This window comes from Rhinolophus sinicus, chromosome 1 (assembly GCF_057876585.1).
Source record: "Rhinolophus sinicus isolate RSI-liver-muscle chromosome 1, RSI-T2T, whole genome shotgun sequence".
Lineage (NCBI taxonomy): Eukaryota > Metazoa > Chordata > Mammalia > Chiroptera > Rhinolophidae > Rhinolophus > Rhinolophus sinicus.
In genome coordinates this window covers 134,870,509-134,890,781 of record NC_142501.1, presented here as the reverse complement: position 1 = coordinate 134,890,781, position 20,273 = coordinate 134,870,509, and the positions used below count along the sequence as shown (strand labels likewise).

Here is a 20,273-nt window from a genome sequence, read left to right as displayed (position 1 = left end):
AAACTCATTTCAAATCTTTGTGTTTTAATAATTTGACCTCAAATATGAATATATTTGTTTCTACAGATGAGCTGTATACTCGCGCCATCTCATATAGCTGAATGGCTGTCAGTTGGTATGCAAAGGTGTAAGTTGATATTGTAGATCATTTAAAACACTTGTTGTTTTTTTTAAGCTTTTTAAATTTTTATTGGGGAATATTGGGGAACAATGTGTTTTTCCAGGGCCCATCAGCTCCAACTCAAGTTGTTTTCAGTCTAGTTGTGGAGGGCGCAGCTCACTGGCCCATGTGGGAATCAAACCGGCAACGCTGTTGTTAAGAGCTCGTGCTCTAACCAACTGAGCCATCCGGCCGCCCCCTAAAACACTACTTTTCATAGTGCCAAAAGCAAGTAGACTTTACTTTGTGGTAGATTTTTATATTCCAAGTTATTTTAAAGTAGAACTCATTTTTAATGATTTTTATTACTTAAAATTGCATTTTGTACTTTTTTTTAAATTGGGGAATATTGGGGAACAGTGTGTTTTTCCAGGACCCATCAGCTCCATGTCAAGTCATTGTTTTCAGCCTAGTTGAGGAGGGTGCAGCTCACTGGCCTATGTGGGAATTGAACGGGCGACCTTGGTGTTATGAGCCCTGCACTCTAACCACTGAACCAACTCGCTGCCCTGCATTTTGTACTTTTAAAATCAGACATATGAGCTTATGTGTAGATAGATCTGCACTGACTTGTGATCTGACCTGGTCTTTACACTCTGGCTACTGTAACCTTCCAGGATACTAAGCAAATCTAACGTTTGCATGTTAAACATGCTCACCATCATGAGACCCTAATCAAGACTCGCTCAATCCCGTGTACATTTCTAGTCTCCCTTTCACAGTCAAACTTCTGGAGCAGGATTTTTATGTTTGACATAGTCCTCTCCCTCACTGCCTGCTTGATTCTCAGCCCACTTCATCTGGCCTCAGTTCTGGCTTCAAAATCTTCGCCAAGGTCACATTGCCCACTTCAGTGACTACGTACTTATAAAGCCTTTATTCTCCTGTTTATTGGTACCTGCAATGTACTAGGCTTTTGCTGTTTTAGGTATTGGGATATAGTGGGGAACAAAGCAAAAGAAAGTCCCTGTCTGCCTGGACCTTGGGCTCTAGGGAAGTGGCAAAGGATAAAGATGTAAATATATATAAAGTATAATGTCAAGTCACTAAAGACTTCATATTGTATGAATCCATTGATATAAAATGTCCAGAACAGGCACATTTACAGAGACAGAAAGTGGAATTTATGGTGGCGTAGGCCTGAGGAGTGAGGGGAAGGAATGGGGAGTGACGGCTAATGGGGCGATAAAAATGTTTTAAAATTAGATTGTGGAGATGGTTACACAGCTCTGTGAAAACATTGAAAAACATTGACTGCACTTGAAATGGGTGACTTGGGTGGTTTGTGAACCAGATCTCAATAAAGCTGTTAGAAAATGTCAGAAAGTGATGAGTGCTATGCAGTAATCTAAATCTGGTGGGGATGGAGGTACAGCTTTGGATAGAGAAGTCAGGGGAGACCTCTGTGCCCAGGTGACACTTGAGTAGCTATTTCAGTGAGGTCACCTGTCAGGCCTGTGAGCATCAGAGGTTGTTGAGGCCGAGGGCATATTAAGTGCAAAGGCCCTGAGGTAGGAAGTCACTTGTATTCAAGAAGTGTGGCCGGAATGGAGTGAGCAGGGATAAGTGGAATGAGATGACTTCGGGCGGATAACTTAGATCAGGTAGAGCTTTGGAAGGACGTGTGGAAGACTTGGAGTCTATTGTGCTTCAGTAACAAATCCGAAATCTCAGCGATTGAAATCAAAGGCGGAGGGAGGTCTCCACTGGAGATCACTGACATTCTCATCCTCTGTCTGAAACCCGTAGGAGAGAACGCTTCTCTTCTAGAAGGAAGGAGACCACGCACACCTAAACAGTGGCTCTCAGCTACCTACATCCTTGGCTGTAACACAGTTGTTTTCTTTTTCCATACGACTGAGTGAAATTCACCTTTCGGGAGGATGGGCCGGGTGACCCATGGCTTAGAGAAGCCCTCCGCTGTCTGTGTTGAGTCCCAGTTAGAGAGGCCCAGCCCTGTACCATTAGGTCAGGTTCTGTCCCAGACACATTTGGGATGAGTTCTGGTTTTGATAACCTTTAATTTTGTCCAATTCTGTTTCACTCTTTTGGCAGTAACACAGTCATTTTTCTGTCACTGTCTCAGTGTCCCGTGGTCCCCCCCCCTCCCCCAGCATTTACTGGTTTGGTTTATCATTTTCATTGTCATCAAACAGCAGTTATTAAGTACATATCTGTGCATAGTGCTGCATCAAAAACTTTTATACCTGAGAGCATTGCTCTGATTGGCCAGCTGGAGTTTAGCTAATGATAAACTACTTTTATGACGCTTTAGTGACCAACAGAAAGAAGTGTACTTAAAATAGAAATAACATCCATATTACTGGTGGTACCTTTTCTGCACATCTTTTCTCTTTCTTTTTTTAAAGGTAGGTTGTTCTAAATTTAGCCAGTTTTGATAGCTTAGAAAACATATATTACCCTACGTGTGCCTGATTATTAACAACTTTGCATGGGAAATGCTGTTGGCTTTTTTCCTTTTGTCTTTTATGGAGCGTGAAGATAGATCAGATTAGAAATAAGCTGGAATGGAAGAGCAGACTTTGGATTGGGAATTGGAAGATGTAACGTACTCCCAGCTTGGCCACAGCGAAGCTGTCTGACCTGCTTGAGCTAATAAAGTGAGATGTGGACGAAAGGACGTGCAGCACAGCTCCTCTCTCGTCTCCCGAATGCGGCCTTGTTCTTTTTCCTCACAGCACAATCACATTTTATATAGAAGTTAGTTCTAAAGTCCATATGTAAGGTGACAGTCCCCCGTATTAAAAATGTCACTGGCACTGCTTTCAGGAGGTGTCCCGGTGGGGTTGTCAGCGCAGCCAGTCCTTTCCTCCAGCGTTAGGACACATCGCTGGCTCTTCCGCTGAGCACCAGTTGAAGCAGCTACCTTGCGTTTAAGGGCCGTGTTTTATGGGGAAGAAAAATCTTTAAATACTAGACTCATACACTGTTGTGAGTTGCGCACATGTGATTGGCATATGGCAGCTGAGTGACTGGGATTCACGTTGCCCCATCATCTGCTCAGTAAGGAGAAGGGAGGACAGTTACTGGGACAATTGAAAATTTACTTTCTTCTCTCTCGCTCCTTTTTTTGTTGGCCAAGTGAATAAAGTTGAATTTGTTTGAGTTAAATGTGGATATTCTGCAATCCCACTGTACTCAGCATTTTCCCTCTCCATTTTTACTGCCACTAACTTAGGGCCCTAATGATTTTCCATTCCAATCACTTCCAGTAGTCTTCAGGAAAGGCCATCTTAAATCCAGGCCACCCATCATCTATGCCACACATTTGCCATAGAAATGATCTTCTTAAAAAAACCCGATTTAAACCACTTGTGTGGCGCCCTGACGCAGAGCCGTGCTTCTCACACTTCTCCACCAGCCTTGGGCTATGGCAGAGGTTCCGTGACTTAGGTGCCCTCTCGGTCCTGGGAGCCTCGCTCAGTGTGGGCGCATTTCTTTAAAGTCTTATAGCCATAATCACATTTTTGTGTTCATGTAACACTTTTACAGATGAATTGCCATTGAGCAGAGTTGATGCTGCTGCTTGAATGTGCCATATTTACCTCTTACACTTGCATACCCTCTGGCTCAGTTGGAATCTCCTTAGGAGATTAAAGCTAAACTCTGAAGCAGGATTCAGTCTTCTTTTTTGGACCTTTTTTTGAGTCTATTACTATGCCGCTTCTCACATTTGAAGACCTAATGCTGTAGATGTACTAAAATGCCCTGAACATACTGAATTTAGGTCTTGGTGCATTTGTATCTGCATTCATTTATTCACCGAGTATTCACTGAGCACCTTGTATGTGTCAGATATTGTTCTGGTAGGTAGTAGGGATACAGCAGTCCTTCGTGAAGCTTACATCCTAATGGGAGAGGAAGATGACAAATATATGACATGTTACCAGGTGGTACCATAAAGAGAAGTAAAGCATGGCAAGGTGATAAAGAGTGAAGGAGTCCTGTTTGTTGGGTGTGGCAAGGTTTTGTAAGAACAGGATATTTAAATGGTGACCTGATGAAGTATGAGAGCAAGTAGAGGGAATAGGACTCAAGGCAAAGAGAACAACATGTGCAAAGGCCCTGGGGTAGGAGTATGCTTGGACGGTTTACAGAACAGCAGGAAGTTCACTATGACTGAGAATAATGAGCCAGGGGAAGATGAATAGGACATGAGAGTGAATAGACAGCTAGAGGCAGAGTGTGCAGGCCTCTGAGGTTATAATTAGGACTTTTCCCTCTCATGCCTTCCCCTTCCATCTGTCACGTTTGTGTGAGTTTGGAATTACTTTAAATTTGTTCACATGCTAGCTAGTTGCCCCTGTGTTTACTAAGTAATTATCTCATCCCCATTAATTTAAAATGCAGTTTTATTATATATATTGATTATATTTGTGTTCATACATATGTACATACATGCATACATACATGTTTATCAACTCTCTTCCATTCGTTTGTTGTCTTGCACATGTACCTACCATTACAGTTACTATACAGACTCCCCCATTATCTGTGGAGGGTGTGTTCCAAGACCCTCAGTGGATACCTGAAACCACGGATAGTACTGAACCTTATATATACTATGTTTTTTTCCTATACATACATTTTTTTTTACTTAAAGGGTGTACTTTATGACTTCGCATTGGCGTATCCCAATTGCCAGCATCACTACATTTGTGCTTTGGGGCCATTATTAAGTAAAAGAAGGGTTCCTTGGACACAAACCCTGCGATAACTTGGCAGTTGATCAGTTGATCTGGTACAGGAGAGGGCTGCTAAGTGACCAATGGGCAGGGAGCATGTACAGCATGGGTAACGCTGGACAGAGGGATGGTGCGTGTCTCAGGCAGGCATGAGGTTTCATTGCGCTACTCAGAACACCACACAATTTAAAACTTATGAATTGTTTATTTCTGGAATTTTCCATTTAATGTTTTTGGACTGTGGTTGACCTCAGCCAACTGAAACCACAGAAAGCAAAACCACGGATAAGAGGGGACTAATGTACCTTTATATCCGACATTGGCAAACTACAGCCCATGGGCCAAATCTGGCTCACCACCTGGTTTTTTATAAATAAAGTTTTATTGGAACACACTCATTTGTTTATACAGTGCTCATTGCTGCTTTTGAGCTACAATGGCAAAGTAGTAGCAACAGAGATCATATAGCCCACAAAGCCTAAAATATTTATGATCTGGTCTTTACAGAGAGTTTACCAACCTCTGCTTTATACTATGTATTGATATCTGGGCAAGTTCTTCCTCATTCTTTTCAACAATTTCTTGGCCAACCTAGCATGTTTGTTCTTTCAGATGAACTTTAGAACCAACCTGCCAAGTTTGTCTGACTCCCTCCCTTTCCCCACCTCTTTCTTAGGGGTGGGAAACTGGGAGGTGCAAAGAATAGGAATTTGCAATTACTTTGTAGTTTAGTAAAGGGAGAAGGATTGCTTTATAATACTGGGACTTTTCATTCCAGGAATGTAGTATCTCTGTATTTATGTTTTTCAGTAAGCTTTTATTGTTTCTTCGTTTGAATGTTGCATATTTAAGATTATTCCTACGTGTATTATTGCTTTTTGTTCCTATTAAAATTGAGATCACCTCCCAGCTGTATTGTACAAGTGACTGTGGCATAAAGGAAAGGTTTTAATTTTTGTACATTTAAATTGTTTTCTTACCCTCTTACGGAAAGACTGTTAATTTTTAAAATTTGATTCTCTTGGTTGATGGTCATTGTTTGAACTTACCTGTAGTTGTTTCATTACAGATATTTATGTCTTGGTCTATTTTGTGGGACTCTCTACCTGGGGTAGTTTGGGGGAATGGACTTGCACCCTCTCAGAGGCACACATTTTTTTCTTCTGTGTTACGTGGATTACAGCAAATGGTAATTACAAAACAACAAAAAATCCAGCAACCCAGAAAACTTTTATGCTCCATCAGCCTTTGTTGGTAGTTGTAAGAATACCCAGAAGATAATTTCAGCAGCTATTTATCACGCAGGCTGTGCCTTTTTACAGAGCCATTTGTTGCTGTTAATTTAGAATATAGGGTTTGCATGTCACACAGGAGAGTCAACCCCAGTCACTGCTTTACTCTAAAGAGCCTTTTGATGGTGGAATAAAGTTGACTTAACGTAGCATTTCCTTCGGAATTGAAATATGAGCCGAAGGAGATTTTTATGAATCAGTTAGTGCTTTCCTAAATACTTTCTCTGTAAAGCATTTGATCTTTACTCTTAACATCTATTCCTTAAAGATGTGAAATCTTTTTTTAGATTTTAAGGGCTATTACTTGCCCTGAGCACTGAACAGATGAACCATAAATTTAATATGTATTAATTTTTGTGGATTTATCTTTTAAGGCCATTTTTGTCTTTTTTTTCCTTGAATTTGTGTCTCCTCAGTTTCTTCTTACCTTGGTGAAACTAAAGAAAAAGGATTCATGTTGCTGGTTCCTTTACTTTTTACTGATTTTTTTGGGGGGTGAAGCGATGACGCGGTGGTGACGGTGGTAGCCATTGGATGTGGAAATGGAGACTTGCTGACATGTGATTTGTGAAATGGACTTCGTTGTTCTCTGTTTGTGAACATGAAACTTCATGTATAGAACCTGGTCTTAATGACTCCTGTAGATGTTTTCCACTGTGTAGAGATGACCTTTGACCGTCATGAATATCAGTTGGTGATGTATGAGTGCAGCGAGGCCCTATAGGCTGTGGAGATGTGTCGGGCCATGTGCCTCAGTCACAGAGGGAGCGCCAGCTTGGGGGTTTCTGTGCTGGGGCTTGACTTGGACCTACGGAAATTAGAGACACTTTTAGAAGCTAGGTGGTGTGAAAAATGGTACAAGAGGATATGGTGATAGTTGATACCTTTTATTGAGCACTTGCTTTGGTCCAGGCCTTGTAAAGGATGTCTCTCATGCAGGCACTGTGATCCCATGTTACAGACGAGGACATTCAAAGGTCAGGTTAAAGAACTAGCGGACCTGAGATTCAAACCAGATGTAAGACTCCAGAGAGAGGTAGTGAAGCACAGTGGTTATTTGGGCAGGACGTGTGTGTGTGTGTGTGTGTGTGTGTGTGTGTGTGTGTAGAAGGATGTAGTTATTACAACTCGTTTAGATTCTGTATGTGAATTTTGACTGGTGAATTGACGTCAGGGTGTGAACAAGTGTAGCACGGTGGCCCTGGAAACCGCACTGCTCTCTTCCCTCCTGTGTGGCCTCAGTGAAAAAAAAGAATCATGACCCTTAAATTTCCTATTTTTGTTTTTTGCGGGGGTGCCCAGGAGTTTTAACTCAGGATTTAATATCAAGATGATAATGGAAGGTATCATTTGTATTCCTATTTTTAAATTGAGAGACCACAAAAAGGGGGGTTATGGCTCTGGAGTAGATGCGGGGTGGGGGGTGGTATATGGTTAAGTACCCCATTGCCTCTGGCAGCTCAGGAGAGGGCTGTTGCTTCTAGCTCTAGGGATCGCTGTCCATGTTTATTAAATATAAACATGAGTAAGTAAATACACACATAGACATACACTCACACACCCCTCATGCTTTTTAAAACTTTTCTGTACAATGCTCTAATTAAAATGGAAGAGCTTCTGTGCCACCTTATGTTGTCATTTACCTTAAATATGGCTGAACCATTCAGATGCCAAACAATAAACACTTGTCTATGTTCGAGGCCTATTTAGAGCCTGAGCCCCTGTTCTGGTTGCCTCTCAGCCAAAAGCTCGGGTTCTCTGGACCCCTCTTGATGGCTGTGACTATGGTGGTAGGTGATTGGCTGTCACCTGGTAGGGAGAGCAGTATACACGTGCGGTGGAGACCTGGAGGGCCTGCAGCTCCTGGCAGTGGAGCATCAGTGTCAGGGCTTTGCTTCCTGCTGGCCCCTCTTCCCTGCAGGCCAGCCAAGAACTGGATTACTGCCACCATGTAGAAAAGAAAGTAAAGCTTTCTAAATACTGGCAGGGAAATCAGCTTGCTTTCCAGATTCCAAGCCGTAGCCCAGAATGTCCAGGCCCCCTGCATAGACAGCTTGTATTGTGGAGTCTGCTCTTTGGGTCTGTTCTTGACATCTGATACATGTCCTGAATAAATACCCCCATGAAGGGCGATGCCCCCCTCCCCTTTTTTAATCAGAATGGCATAACTTGGAGAGATACAGTATCTTTTCAAGGTTACTTTCAAGACTAACCTTTACTAACCTTTATGATAGTAAAGAAAAACAACTAATGTAATTTCTTATATTTTATGAAAACACATCTATTAATGCTTAGTCAAATATGACATTATTCAGACTTTTAGCTAATTTTTACATAGCCTAATATGTATGCTAGCATACTTAGCTTGCTAAAAATAATTTGAAATTAGAGATTCAAAAGCCTAACAGTTTAACCTTCAAGTTTTATGTTGTGTGGGATTCTTAGGTGGAGCAACGTAATTTGTCTTGTATGTATGATTTAGTAACTCCACAACTGTTGGAAATAATTCAGTGTGGATACATTCTTTGATTTGGGCCTACTTCTCTCAGAGTGTGATTTCTGTTTCTGTGTGTCTGGTTCTGTGGCACATGTAATATTGCAGTAACAGACTCCATCACAGGGCTTGCCGGGCTCAGCTTGCAGGATCATTCTTTGATTTGTCTGTGTTTGACTAATGGGAGGGCAAGGGGCTTAGATTCCTTTGTTATTCTCTGTGGTGTAAGAGCCAACAAAATAAATATACTGTAAAAACTGCTGAATGATTGAGAAGTTGGTCTATTAGTTTCTTCCGGGGAGCTTGATATTTTACTGGTAATTCTGGGGAAGACAAAGAGAAAGAGAAATGATCAGTTTCATTTGAGATCTGTCTTCTATTTGTGTGACTTGTTTAATTTGATAACATTGATATTTTTCTGTTAAGTTCAGGTTCATTGCTGGTAGGATTTTATAAGTACTGAAGTATTTTTGTTTTTCTTACAATTCACATGAAAATTTGATGAACTCTAACATTTGGTTGGAATTTTAGCTTTATTGTTAGACTTTATTTCTAGGTCAGTAGTTGCCTGTTATATTTTATTTAATAAATATCAAATTTATGGAGATAGTATTCAACTGTATCTAAACATTTGTTTATCTTCACTTGTGAATGCTGTTTTTTATAGTCTTTGCACTGTGGGAAATGAATGACACTGATTTTTCCCCTTTTTCTTTTAAAGACTTTCAGCTGAATTCTCATCTCTCAACACTGGCAAATATTCATAAGATCTACCACACCCTTAATAAGCTAGTAAGTCAATCTTTTAAAGACAAAACTACCAACTGTTTAAAATAGTTGTTTTAAGTGTATTTGATAAAAATTTAGGTTATAGATATTAAGATACCAGCTGTTTATGAAAATACTGAATTTTAAAACTTGCAGTGTGGTATGTGATTTCTTGGTACTAATGAACATATTTCTTGCAGAATCTAACAGAAGACGTTGGCCAAGACGATCACCAAACAGGTATCTGTAAATGCTAATACTATTTAATTTTAAATGAACTTCCTAACATAAAGTTACGAAGGAAAAATACTAGCTGAGAATAATCAACATTGTATTAACATTCCATTAACAAGTTGTTATTTGGTTGAGGATGTTTTTCAGTGTGTATGGAGGCAGCCATGTTACAGTTCCTTCCTAGTAGGAAATCTGTTCTGGGGCTTTGGCTTATGACAATGCTTCAGTCCCTTTAAAAGGGGGCTGGGCATTCTCCCTATGGTTTCAAGATACCATTTATCTACTGAAGTATTTTAGTTTATACTAAAAAGTTACTACACTAACGCAGTTTGAAAGGTATTCCATAAATGTTTGTTGAGATGAAACATGATTTATAGGTAGGTAGGGGTGTGTGTGCATGTGCGCGCGCGGTAAAGGTCCTGAAGATTTATAAATGGGAAAATTGAAACTTGATTATTGTAAATGATTCTCTAGCCGCATAGTTCTCATACTGTTGTAGCATTATCATCACCTGGGGAGGGCTTATTACAACAGGTTGCTAGGCTCCTTCCCCAGACTTTCTGATTCTGCAGATTTGGGATGGGTTCCCAGAGTCTGCATATCTGACAAGTTCCCAGGTGCTGACGCAGCTCGTCTGGAGCCCACACTTTGAGAACCACTTCTCGAAACTGCTGGTAACCATAAAGTTTAGAAACTTGCGCTTGATCTGTAGTTACTAAAACTTCCAGCAAAACTTATTAAAATATATTTAAAATATTTTGAAAATTACCACAAAAATATATGAATACATGCTTGCTGGAGAATTTTGAATAGCACACAAGTAAATTGAGGAGGAAAAAGTGACAGTCCTCCTTCCCGTCTCCCAATCCATTCTTTACCCTGTTTAATGTTTGTTCTTTCAGACATTTTTATACAAGCGTATATTTTTATAGTGGTGTTTTTTATTTAGCATCGATGAGATCATACTATACAGTATACACTATACAGCATCGTTCTTTTTTTTCATTTAATGGTATATCTTGGAGGTTTTTGGAACCTCTCCAAATTGGTTCAGAATCATTTGAAAATTAAGCGCAAGATGAAGGTTGAAGTAACAAGTTTTTTGGAAAACACAGCTTAGTTGTGCAGCAAAAATGCAGAGGCTTTTCAGTGTTTCACCTGAATCAGACACCCTTACACTCAGTCACTGCCACAGCTGGATGAGCACCGGCCAGCACAGCTGCTCTCCCCCTTCGGGCCCCGCTAGTGACAGTGCAAAGGCCTGAGCTTCTGTTGGCAGGCCAGTCTGAAAGGGAGTTCAGGAAGGGCTGGGCCCCTCCGCTCAGCTCCTTCTTCTGTATCACCAGTTAGATCAGACACTCCTCCTCCCAGGGGTAGGAGTGAGAGATGGGGGCAGAGACTGTGCCAGGAGTGTCCTAGAAGGCCAGGCCAGTGTCCCTGCACCGGATCTTCTTGTTTCATTGTATAATATGTAGATCAAGTCAAAGACAGTCAAAAGTTTCCTTAATAATTTTAAAAGTAGTGTATGTACACAGTTTTAAAAGAAGTGTCAAAAAGGTATAAAACAGAAAGCGAAGGTTTCTGTCCTATTCTGTTACCCCAGCTCCCATTCCCCAGGAGTATTCCACATTTGACTTTCTACAGGTAACGCTCATATTCTTAATATTTGTTTCCCAAGTGATGATGGTGATAGTATATTTTTCCCTCACATACCGTGTGCGTTTGTATGTGCCTCTTGTTTTTGTCATTCAGTATATCTTGGAGATCTTTTCATAGTAGCAGATTTATAAAGCATTAACTTAATTTTTTTAATGAGTGCATGATTTTCCAGTTCATGGATATATCATGATATGTTTCTATTGATATATACATTTAAGTATGTTTAACTTTCAGCTACTACCAAAAATGCTGAAATAAAAGTTTTCAGGGCTACTTTTAATAGTAACAAAAAAAAAGAGCACATTTCTCTCCTATTCAGGAACAATATGTTTGTAGGCTTTGGGGATTTTTTTTTTTTAATTTAAGAGTTAGTATAGTTTTGATTTTTAAAACTGAATTTTGTTTGTAAAGCCTTTAGGTTATCTTCCCTTAGCAAAGGTAATAAAAGTTCTAAGCTCTGAATCTTGTACATTATGTAATTAACTTTGACTTTTGGATTAAAATTGAGTATTGTTACTATAGTAATTTCATATTTAAATACTTAATCTGAATGTGGCAGTTTAATAGCTAAGTTGTAATTAAGGAAGATGAAAGTGGAAAGTATCTTTGGCCTCATGCCTCCTCTTTCGCGCCTTAGGGACAGTGGGTGTGTCTGATGTTTGGTACATGACGTGTTAGTCCAGTTACTAGTACCTCGTAATTGCCAGTCAGTGTCAATTAGTGTTAGGAATTTCTTAGATTTGTCCATTTCATTAACATTCTCCATCTGGTTATAGCACCACTTGTGATTGCTATACCTGACAGAGTAGCCTTTAAAATTAAACAACATATAATCTATAATGTTGGAAATCTGAAAAAGTTAATCATTGTAGTCCTGTTCAAATCTCTTGGCTCATCCGTAATCTGAGCAGTATCTGTAACAAGTGTGTGTGGAGAGCCAACCCCAAGTGCAGGAGAGGCTGGAAGCTCCCCTTCTGTCTCCTCTAATGATTTTCTTTGGTGCTTTCAATCTTACACACACACACACACACACATACACACACGAGTGTTAGACAGAGAGTTAATATTGGAGAAGTAGACAAAAAAAATGATGAAGATGATAGATGTCAGAAGTCAATATTTTTAAAAGAGAAAGGAAAGGAAATATTTTAGCTTTAAATAGTAGGATAAAATTTGTGCATATAGACACTTAATAGTTTTTTACTCAAGCAAGCAAGTAGTTCAATGGTCTGTTCAAGAAAATGAAATAACATATTAGGTACTGGTAAGATGTCTTAAATTGCAATCTATTTATCAACTCAAATTACTGTATCTTTGTGACACTGTTCAGTGAAAAGTGAGGTGAAATAGCTCTATAAAATGTACTGAACCACGTAAAATGTTATTAAGTGAAATAAAGCTATATGATACAACAAACTCACTGAAATGAAAAACTAGACAGTGAGTTGTTTATATTAGAGCATGCATTTATACTAATTTTGGAAAAGTCAGAAATTCTTGACCTGTTGTTTGTGGATGACTAGAAATTGGGCACACAATTGTATGTGTCTTACAGAAAACAAATCCTGAACAGGACCTTTTTTTACATGAGGCCCACAAGCAAAAAGATTTAAAAAAGAAAAAAAGAGGCAGCGCACCACCTTCTGAGATAGCATTTATTGAGAATAACATGCTTAGTTATTACGGTGGGTCCCCGAAAATAATACCTAGCTGGACCATCAGCTCTAAGGCATCTTTTGGAGCAAAAATTAATATAAGACCTGATATTATATTATATCATATCATATCATATCATCATATCATACCTGGTCTTATAGTAAAATAAGACGGGTCTTATATTAATTTTTGCTCCAAAAGACTCATTAGAGCTGATGGTCCTGCTAGGTCTTATTTTCGGGGAAACACAGTAGCAAAAGAACCAACTGGATTTGACTGTAAAGGGCCTTTGGTCTGAGCCAGATAAACTCGTTATTCTTTAAAATTTATTTTCTGGGGCCAAATGTTAGGATAGATATGTTGAAAAATGTTGGCAGTATTTCTAATTGTTTAATGTGGGAAGAATGGCTATATTCATTCACTACCTGATTTATCTGAAAACATAGTTCATTAGTAGAAGAATTTATTTGTTCTCTTTAAACACTGAATGGAAAATAAATAAACCCGAACTAAAATCATAACCCTTGAGTTAAAAACTATAAACAATTTTTATTGCCTTCCTAAGGATCATTTAAAAACCCCGGTATCAAGAAATAGCGTCTAATGATGGGAGAACTGGGAGGGTTGATTTTACTCACTGTTCATCTAATAGAGAGATCGTTAGACTGAGCATGAGAATATCAATCAGGATAATTTTGAGGAGCCCAAATCATAGTTTGGGATTACTGGTTGAGATTATTCTTCTCTTCTTCCTCCTTCTTTCTTATTATTACAAAAAACCTTTTCCTCTTTCATATGTTTCTGTGAAACATTCTTTAGGAGATTTAAGAGGGTTCCCTATAATCTTTTTCATCACTGTTTTTCTTGCATGTTTGTGAAAGAATGAAAACTTGCAGCTCCGATCATTTCAAATTAATTTCTGGGTATCTTAAAGTTCATCAGGCAGTCACTTTTATTTGTTAAGTATTTGTCGATCTTGGAACTTTCAGGTTTTCTTTATTAGTCAGTTTTCTTACCTTTAGAATTAGGGTAGTAATAACACCCCTCAGCTTTATGAAGATAAGTAAGATAACTTTAAAAGTGCTTTATTGTTATTATTTAAAACATCGACTTTAATGTTTTGCCTCTCCCTGTAATGGCAGATTGTTTGTATCTAAGTAGGTACGTTTAAAGGGTCAAAATAGCTCATTGTTTGTGATTGTGATAGAAGTTGAGTCAGTAAAGTCTAAATTTAACTATACAGATAAATGCAAATTTGTAAAACATATTCATTTAGACTTAAGGATTTTTATTATAAAAAGACTTAGCACAGAGTTATTTTAAGAAGCAAATACTCTGGAATATTTGTATTAAAGAAAAAAAAACTCTTACCTGCCAGGAATCTTAAAAGTGCTTGTTTTACTGAGAATTAGAAAAAACATCAAAAATAATGGTGTATTATTTATTCATAAGTGTTTTAAATATCTGGAAATGTACTGAATTTTAACAGCATTTGATTTATGCATGTTATAGGAACACATTTATTCAAATATTTATTGAAAGTCTACTATAGGATTCTCAATGTATATGTCTGATTATTACTGCACTGTAATACTGTGTTAGCTGTTGTGTACACACAGGTGAACCAAACAGGGCCCTGCAAACCAAGGTGTACCTTTGTATCCGTGCACTTAAAACCCTACTTGTTGATGTGCTCGCTTTGGCAGCACATATACTAAAACCCTACTTGTTGCCCTACTCAGGTAGGGTCCTTGGAGCCATGTTGGGGTGGAGGGCTTGGGGCAAACTTGAGTTGTATTCTCTCTGTTTTGTTGATTTGGTTCATGTTGGCACATTATTTTAAGTAAACTTAATTTTCCTCAGCATTAAAAAAATAGCTTTTATGTAGTCTGAAACTTTTCGCTGCCATAGGTTCTAGGGTTCTACCTGAGGAGCTGTGCTGTGTCGTCCTTTGCAGCGTCACGGGGGTTTGAGTTGGACTCCTCCCTCCTGTGAGGTGAGGGTGAGAGCAGCAGGGAGCCGAGCCGTGGGGGCCTGAGCTGTAATGAGCGTCAGGGAAGGAACAGATGTTGTTTCTTTGTGAAAGATGGTCTCATAACAGCCACTCGCTTATGCTGATGATTCGAGTGGACAGAGCTGAACAAAAGCGATGGTTCTTACCTAGAAGATAAAAATGTCAGATAAGTGAAAGAATAAAATGTCAAATTTGGGATGATTTAGGGGTCGAATATGAATAAGTTTTATGCTGACGCAAGAAAAGGTGATTTGTGAAACTCTTTAACAGAAAGCATTCATCAGTAAGGAAAAAAAATAAAAGAAAGTTTAAAAAGTTGGTTAATTTACAATGTTTGTATATTTACCAAATACATGATACTCTTGACAAGTGAGATTCAGTGAAAGCCTGACATTATACCAGTGTTTCTATGAAGAAGCATAGTAGAGCAGCTGGTGGATTAAACTTTACTGGTGAATATTGGTGAAGACATTAAATAGTGTTCGTCTTCCCACGGGTTGAGGAGGTAAGTACATTTTCCTCTGTGCTCTGCAAACACTGGTGGAAGGGAGCAGTTACTGCCGGACCAGATGCTCAGAACCAAACCATGACCATTACTGGAAGACAGTGTCTTTCCTTCACACAAAGCATGTCCACGGTGGGAGAAGCAAGCCGCCAGGTGTAAGGCAGACTCTTAATTCCGAGCAGTGTAGCAGGCTTTTCAGCTAGACGGGGTGTGCTTTTTAATTTTGCAGGGCCCACCCCAAGGCATTAATGGGCAAGACTAAATCTTTTTCTTAAATTTTGGCAGTCTGCAAAAGCTTGGGTCACTGCAGCTCTTGGGACCTTTGTGTGTGCTTTGGTGTTGTCTGTAAACTGGACCACCATTTCCCAGGGAGGATGAATGAGGTGCCTGTGGCGGTAGGCCCTTTCTCCGGCTCATTCTCTTTCAGTTCTTGCTGCTGTGATGGGGAGAGAGATCCGGGGGTGCCTTAAGTCTCAGACAAACCCTGACTCCCTCCTCTGGAAGGCCTGGTTGGGCCCCCGGGAGAGGTAGCTGAGTGTCGTCTTTTTAGCCCTGGTTGGGGTGCTGGAGTAGCAGGCTGGGTCCTCGAGCACATGCCTTTTCTGGTCCTTGGCCCTGGGCGGACACCTCAGTCAGGCTGCCGTCTTGTTTCATAACAGAGTAAGTGCTCTTGGCTGGTATGTTCTTGGAGCGTTTGAGTCACCCTGAGCACTTAGCACAGCGGTGGAAGCCTCGGTATAAAGTGGCGTTTAGGTTCCAGTCCTGAGCATTGCTCTTCCTGGGTGGTGACTGTTAGCGACTGACAGCTGCCTCCCTGCCTCCCGAGCAGCTTTCTGGAAGGAGTTTTGTATGTCCGCTGTTTCACTCCCTCTCCTCACAGCCTTTCCCAGCCCCGTGCAATCTGGCCTCTCCCCTCACGGCCCGGCCCGTTGCTCCTGCCCCGAGTGCTCAGTGCAGGGTGCGCCTTCACTCCCTCCTGCGCTGCTCTGTGTGCCGCCCGCCCGTCCCTCCTCGAAACACTCTCCTCTGCTTCCAGGACGTGACTCTCCTCGAGGCTTTTTTCCCTACTCTGGTTTTTACCTTCTTTCCCCAGCCCCCTGAATATCCACATTCCCTAGGGCTCTGTCCTTAGTTTTCTGCTTCTCAGTCTCTGCTTTTCTGGCCTAGGGGAGGTGGCAGTCATAGTGGCAGAGAGCTTGGGTTTTGCTGCTGGGCCACTTGTTTGGTCCTCGACTTCACTTACTTCACTTTCCATCTGTCACCTAATCTCTCTGGTTCAGTTTCTTCGTTTGTAAAAATGGGGATGCTAGCAAATCACCTACATTGTGGGGTTCTTGTGAGGTCCTGCCTGAGCTCCACGGCATCACCCATATGTCACTCGGAGCGTGTTCTTTACGTCTCCAACATCGGTCTGCGCACAGCACTTGGCACCTAAGCACCTCCTGAATGGATGTTTTTTTGAGAGATATACCACAGTTCTCATTCTTCAGATGGGGCACCAAGGCCCAGAAAGGGTCAGTGATTGACCAAGCCACGTAGGTAGGTAAAGAGCTGGAACTCATTCATGGAATGCAGCTTGTTCAAGCGCAGGCACCCCTACGCGCTCGTCCTCATGGCTCACTGAGAAGTCCCCAGGGCCTTCTACCAAGAGGCCAATGGAAAGAGTAAAGATGTACGCTCCAGAATTCATCACTTAACACTTCAGAGACCTTGGAAATTTGCTTAAATGCCTAAGCCTTAGTTTTCCCCATCTGTCAAGTAGAGATAATTACCTCTGCTCTGCGTATAATTCAGGGTTATTGTGGGAACCAAATGACATATCTGATAGTACTTGTGCCAAGATGGGTATTTTAATTATCTTATAATTGTCTTGTAATTTTTGTCAGTGTGAAGCGAGACTGTCAGGGTTTGAATCCTAGTTTTGCCACTTCCCTAACTCTCTCTGCCTCCATTTTCTCATCAGCATGGTCAGTAGTGATGGTTCTTTTCTCATAAGCTCATGATGTTAAGTGTGTTAATACATGTAAGTAAGTGTTAAAAACAGGGCCTGGCTAACCGTAAGGTTTCAATAAGTGTTCCGTGTTGTTATTTTAATAATTGTTTTTTACCAAATGAAGGTATGTTTCTGAAAACCCTGACTGAAAGTGGCAGAATCTTCTTCAAGTTGCAGGAAAAAAACCTCAAAATTATCATGGAAGTTTTGCTCAAGATCATGTCAGTCTTCTTCCTAAAAGTATCCAAATCCTGTTTTTTTTAAACCCAAACCAGATTATCTCCTGAAACTGAAGAGTGTCAGGACTGATGTTCTTGTATGTATTTTAGACGCAAGGTGACTGGTTGAGCTGACCTTGCCTGGTGAAGTACATAAATGAGATAGCAGTGCAATTCTTTTTGAAGGAACATTGACATGTAAGAGAAGCTGAAAGCTGAGATGATTTACATTAGTATTTTTGGAGAGTAAATTGAAGTTGTGATAACTTCTATTTCTGGTGTGGTTTTGGGCAGAAAAAGTATTAACTTATTTGTCATTGCTAGTTTATTTCTTGACTATAACATTTTTTCGAGCAGGAGCTAAAAACCATTTTTTTCACCTCATAGCATTTACAGATAACATCTAAACCATTTACAGTACCAGTCACGAAGCTTTCTCATTTGGGGGGGGTGTATTTTTTTGAAGAGTTGTGATGTGGCGTGCATTAATCTTATACCCTTTGACTCTTTGTGCTGTAGGAAGTCTGCGGTCTTGTAGTTCTTCGGACTGCTTTAGTAAAGTGATGCCACCAAGGAAAAAGAGAAGACCTGCCTCTGGAGATGATTTATCTGCCAAGAAAAGTAGACATGACAGGTATGTGGCAGAGACCGTAGATCAAAATTGATGACATATGTGTCAAAGAGTCACGTGTCTGCCTAGTCCAGTGTGGGTCTTCTAAATGTGCAGATGCCAACGGGAACATTGTTGTCATTCTGCCAGGTGGACTTTCGAAGTATGGTTATTTCCTGTCACTTACTTTATGTGTGGGTTTATAAAATAAAAACAAATTAGGTCATTTGTATTCTTAGAAATTAAAGTTTTATCTTAGTGCACTGATCCACCAAAACTGGTGTAGAGTTTCTTTCTTTCCTTTTAAGGGCTTGCTGTCGGTGCCTGTTGAGGACCCCAGGATTGGTATGTATCTGTTCTGTGAGAGTCTCAGTAAATACCACCTCAAGAATCCTCTGATTGCCTTTGCAAGGGCCTGGACGGCGGCTGGACAGAGCTGCCTGGATTGCATCCTCTAAGCCTGCCTGAGGTTTATTATTAGAGGAGTGAGAATTGGTTAGGGACTGTGAAAACAAGACTGTTTCAACCACTTCTCTTTCAGACAAGTGCACTGTTAATTTTGGTAACTCCAAAGGTCTGTTAGACTTGTTTATTTTAGGCCTCTTTATGGTTTTCACCCTAATTTTAATAAGTAAGTTTGTCAGGTTTTATTTTTTTTTTAAGCAATGAACAGACATCAGAGTTTTAATCCTTTCTGCCTCTTTCCATCTCCCTTCATTCTTGCTCTGTAGGTCACCTCACTAATGGGCCTGAATTTTCACATCTGTAAATCAAGATGAAATTTTTCTATTTCTTTCTTGCTGTGTTACTTAATATGCTACAATTCAGTTGGAGGGATAGAGAGATGGACTCTGAAAATGTGAAAATAATGTCACTGTTCATATCCCTAATGAGGAGAAAGTAGTATCTAAAAGAAGATAGCAGTGATTTAGAAGAGAATCATCAGCAACGGTTTAGACCAATGATTTTTAGACTTACGAAGCCAGGTTACTTGATGTAATTCCGTGGTGGTGGTGATGTGATTTTTGGGGCATTGTTAAACTCTAATAATCACATAGCATTTTGTGACTGTGTATGTATGTGTGTGTGTGTATATATATATATATATATATATACACACACACATATACATATATATATATAGCACTTATTATTTTTCACCACAGTCTAATACAATTTAGTATGTTAAAGCCAGTTTAAAAACTGGTAGTTGAGTTGCAGAAGGGTGTGAGGTGCTCTTACCGACAGCATTTCCTTGATCACCCAAGGGAAAGGGAGCTATAGCATTATCTGAGTTTCATTCTTGGTTGTTTTTTAAAAAAACACCTTATTTACATACCACATTGTTCATCCATTTTAAGTGCACAACCTCAGTGATTTTTATGAAGTTGTTAGAGTTGTGCAACCGTCACTACAAACGAGTTTTAAAAGATTTCCATTACCCGTTAGATCCCTGATGCTCATTCAGTCACTCCCTGTTCCCACCCCCAGGCAGCCATGAATCTACTTTCTACAGATTTGCCTGTTCTGGACATTTTATGTAGTTGACCTTTTTTGTGTCTTGCTTCTTTCACTTAGCTTAATGTTTTTGAGGTTCATCCTTCTAATAGCATGTATCAATATTATTTTTCTTTTATTTGCTGAATGGTATTCCATTGTCCTTTATTATGTAGAGTACGTTTAAGCAATTCAAACATTACAGTATCATATATTGATCTCCAGATTATTGACCAATTACAGACTTTGAGCTGAGACAGGAATATCTAGGCCCAGGATTGGAGCATCTCTGTTTGAACCCTTGGCCAGTACCCACCTTTGTTCCCAGGTAGTATGGTAACCTTTTATAGAAGAAATACAAAACTGGTAGTTTGCAGGTTCAGTACATGCTATCACCATGTTCTTTTTTTTTGGTATTAAAACTCAAAATTTCTAATCAGAGGTATATATAGGTACTCTGGTGAATG

The 20,273-nt window shown here is 40.0% G+C and overlaps 1 protein-coding gene across 10 annotated transcripts in view; it reads left to right on the top strand.

Annotated features, from left to right (window-relative positions):
• Nucleotides 1–20,273, top strand: part of DCUN1D4 (defective in cullin neddylation 1 domain containing 4) — a 66,672-nt gene that overhangs the window by 11,238 nt on the left and 35,161 nt on the right. For 8 of the 10 annotated variants that reach the window (XM_019741034.3, XM_019741036.3, XM_019741032.3 and 5 more), the window contains 3 exons: nt 9,374–9,444; nt 9,621–9,660; nt 18,219–18,333. In XM_019741034.3, the coding sequence (XP_019596593.3) occupies nt 9,374–9,444; nt 9,621–9,660; nt 18,219–18,333 (226 nt within the window). Of the gene's footprint in view, nt 1–9,373; nt 9,445–9,620; nt 9,661–18,218; nt 18,334–18,617; nt 18,655–20,273 lie in introns of those variants that run through there. The other 2 variants (XM_088789746.1, XM_088789745.1) reach the window with 2 other exon arrangements.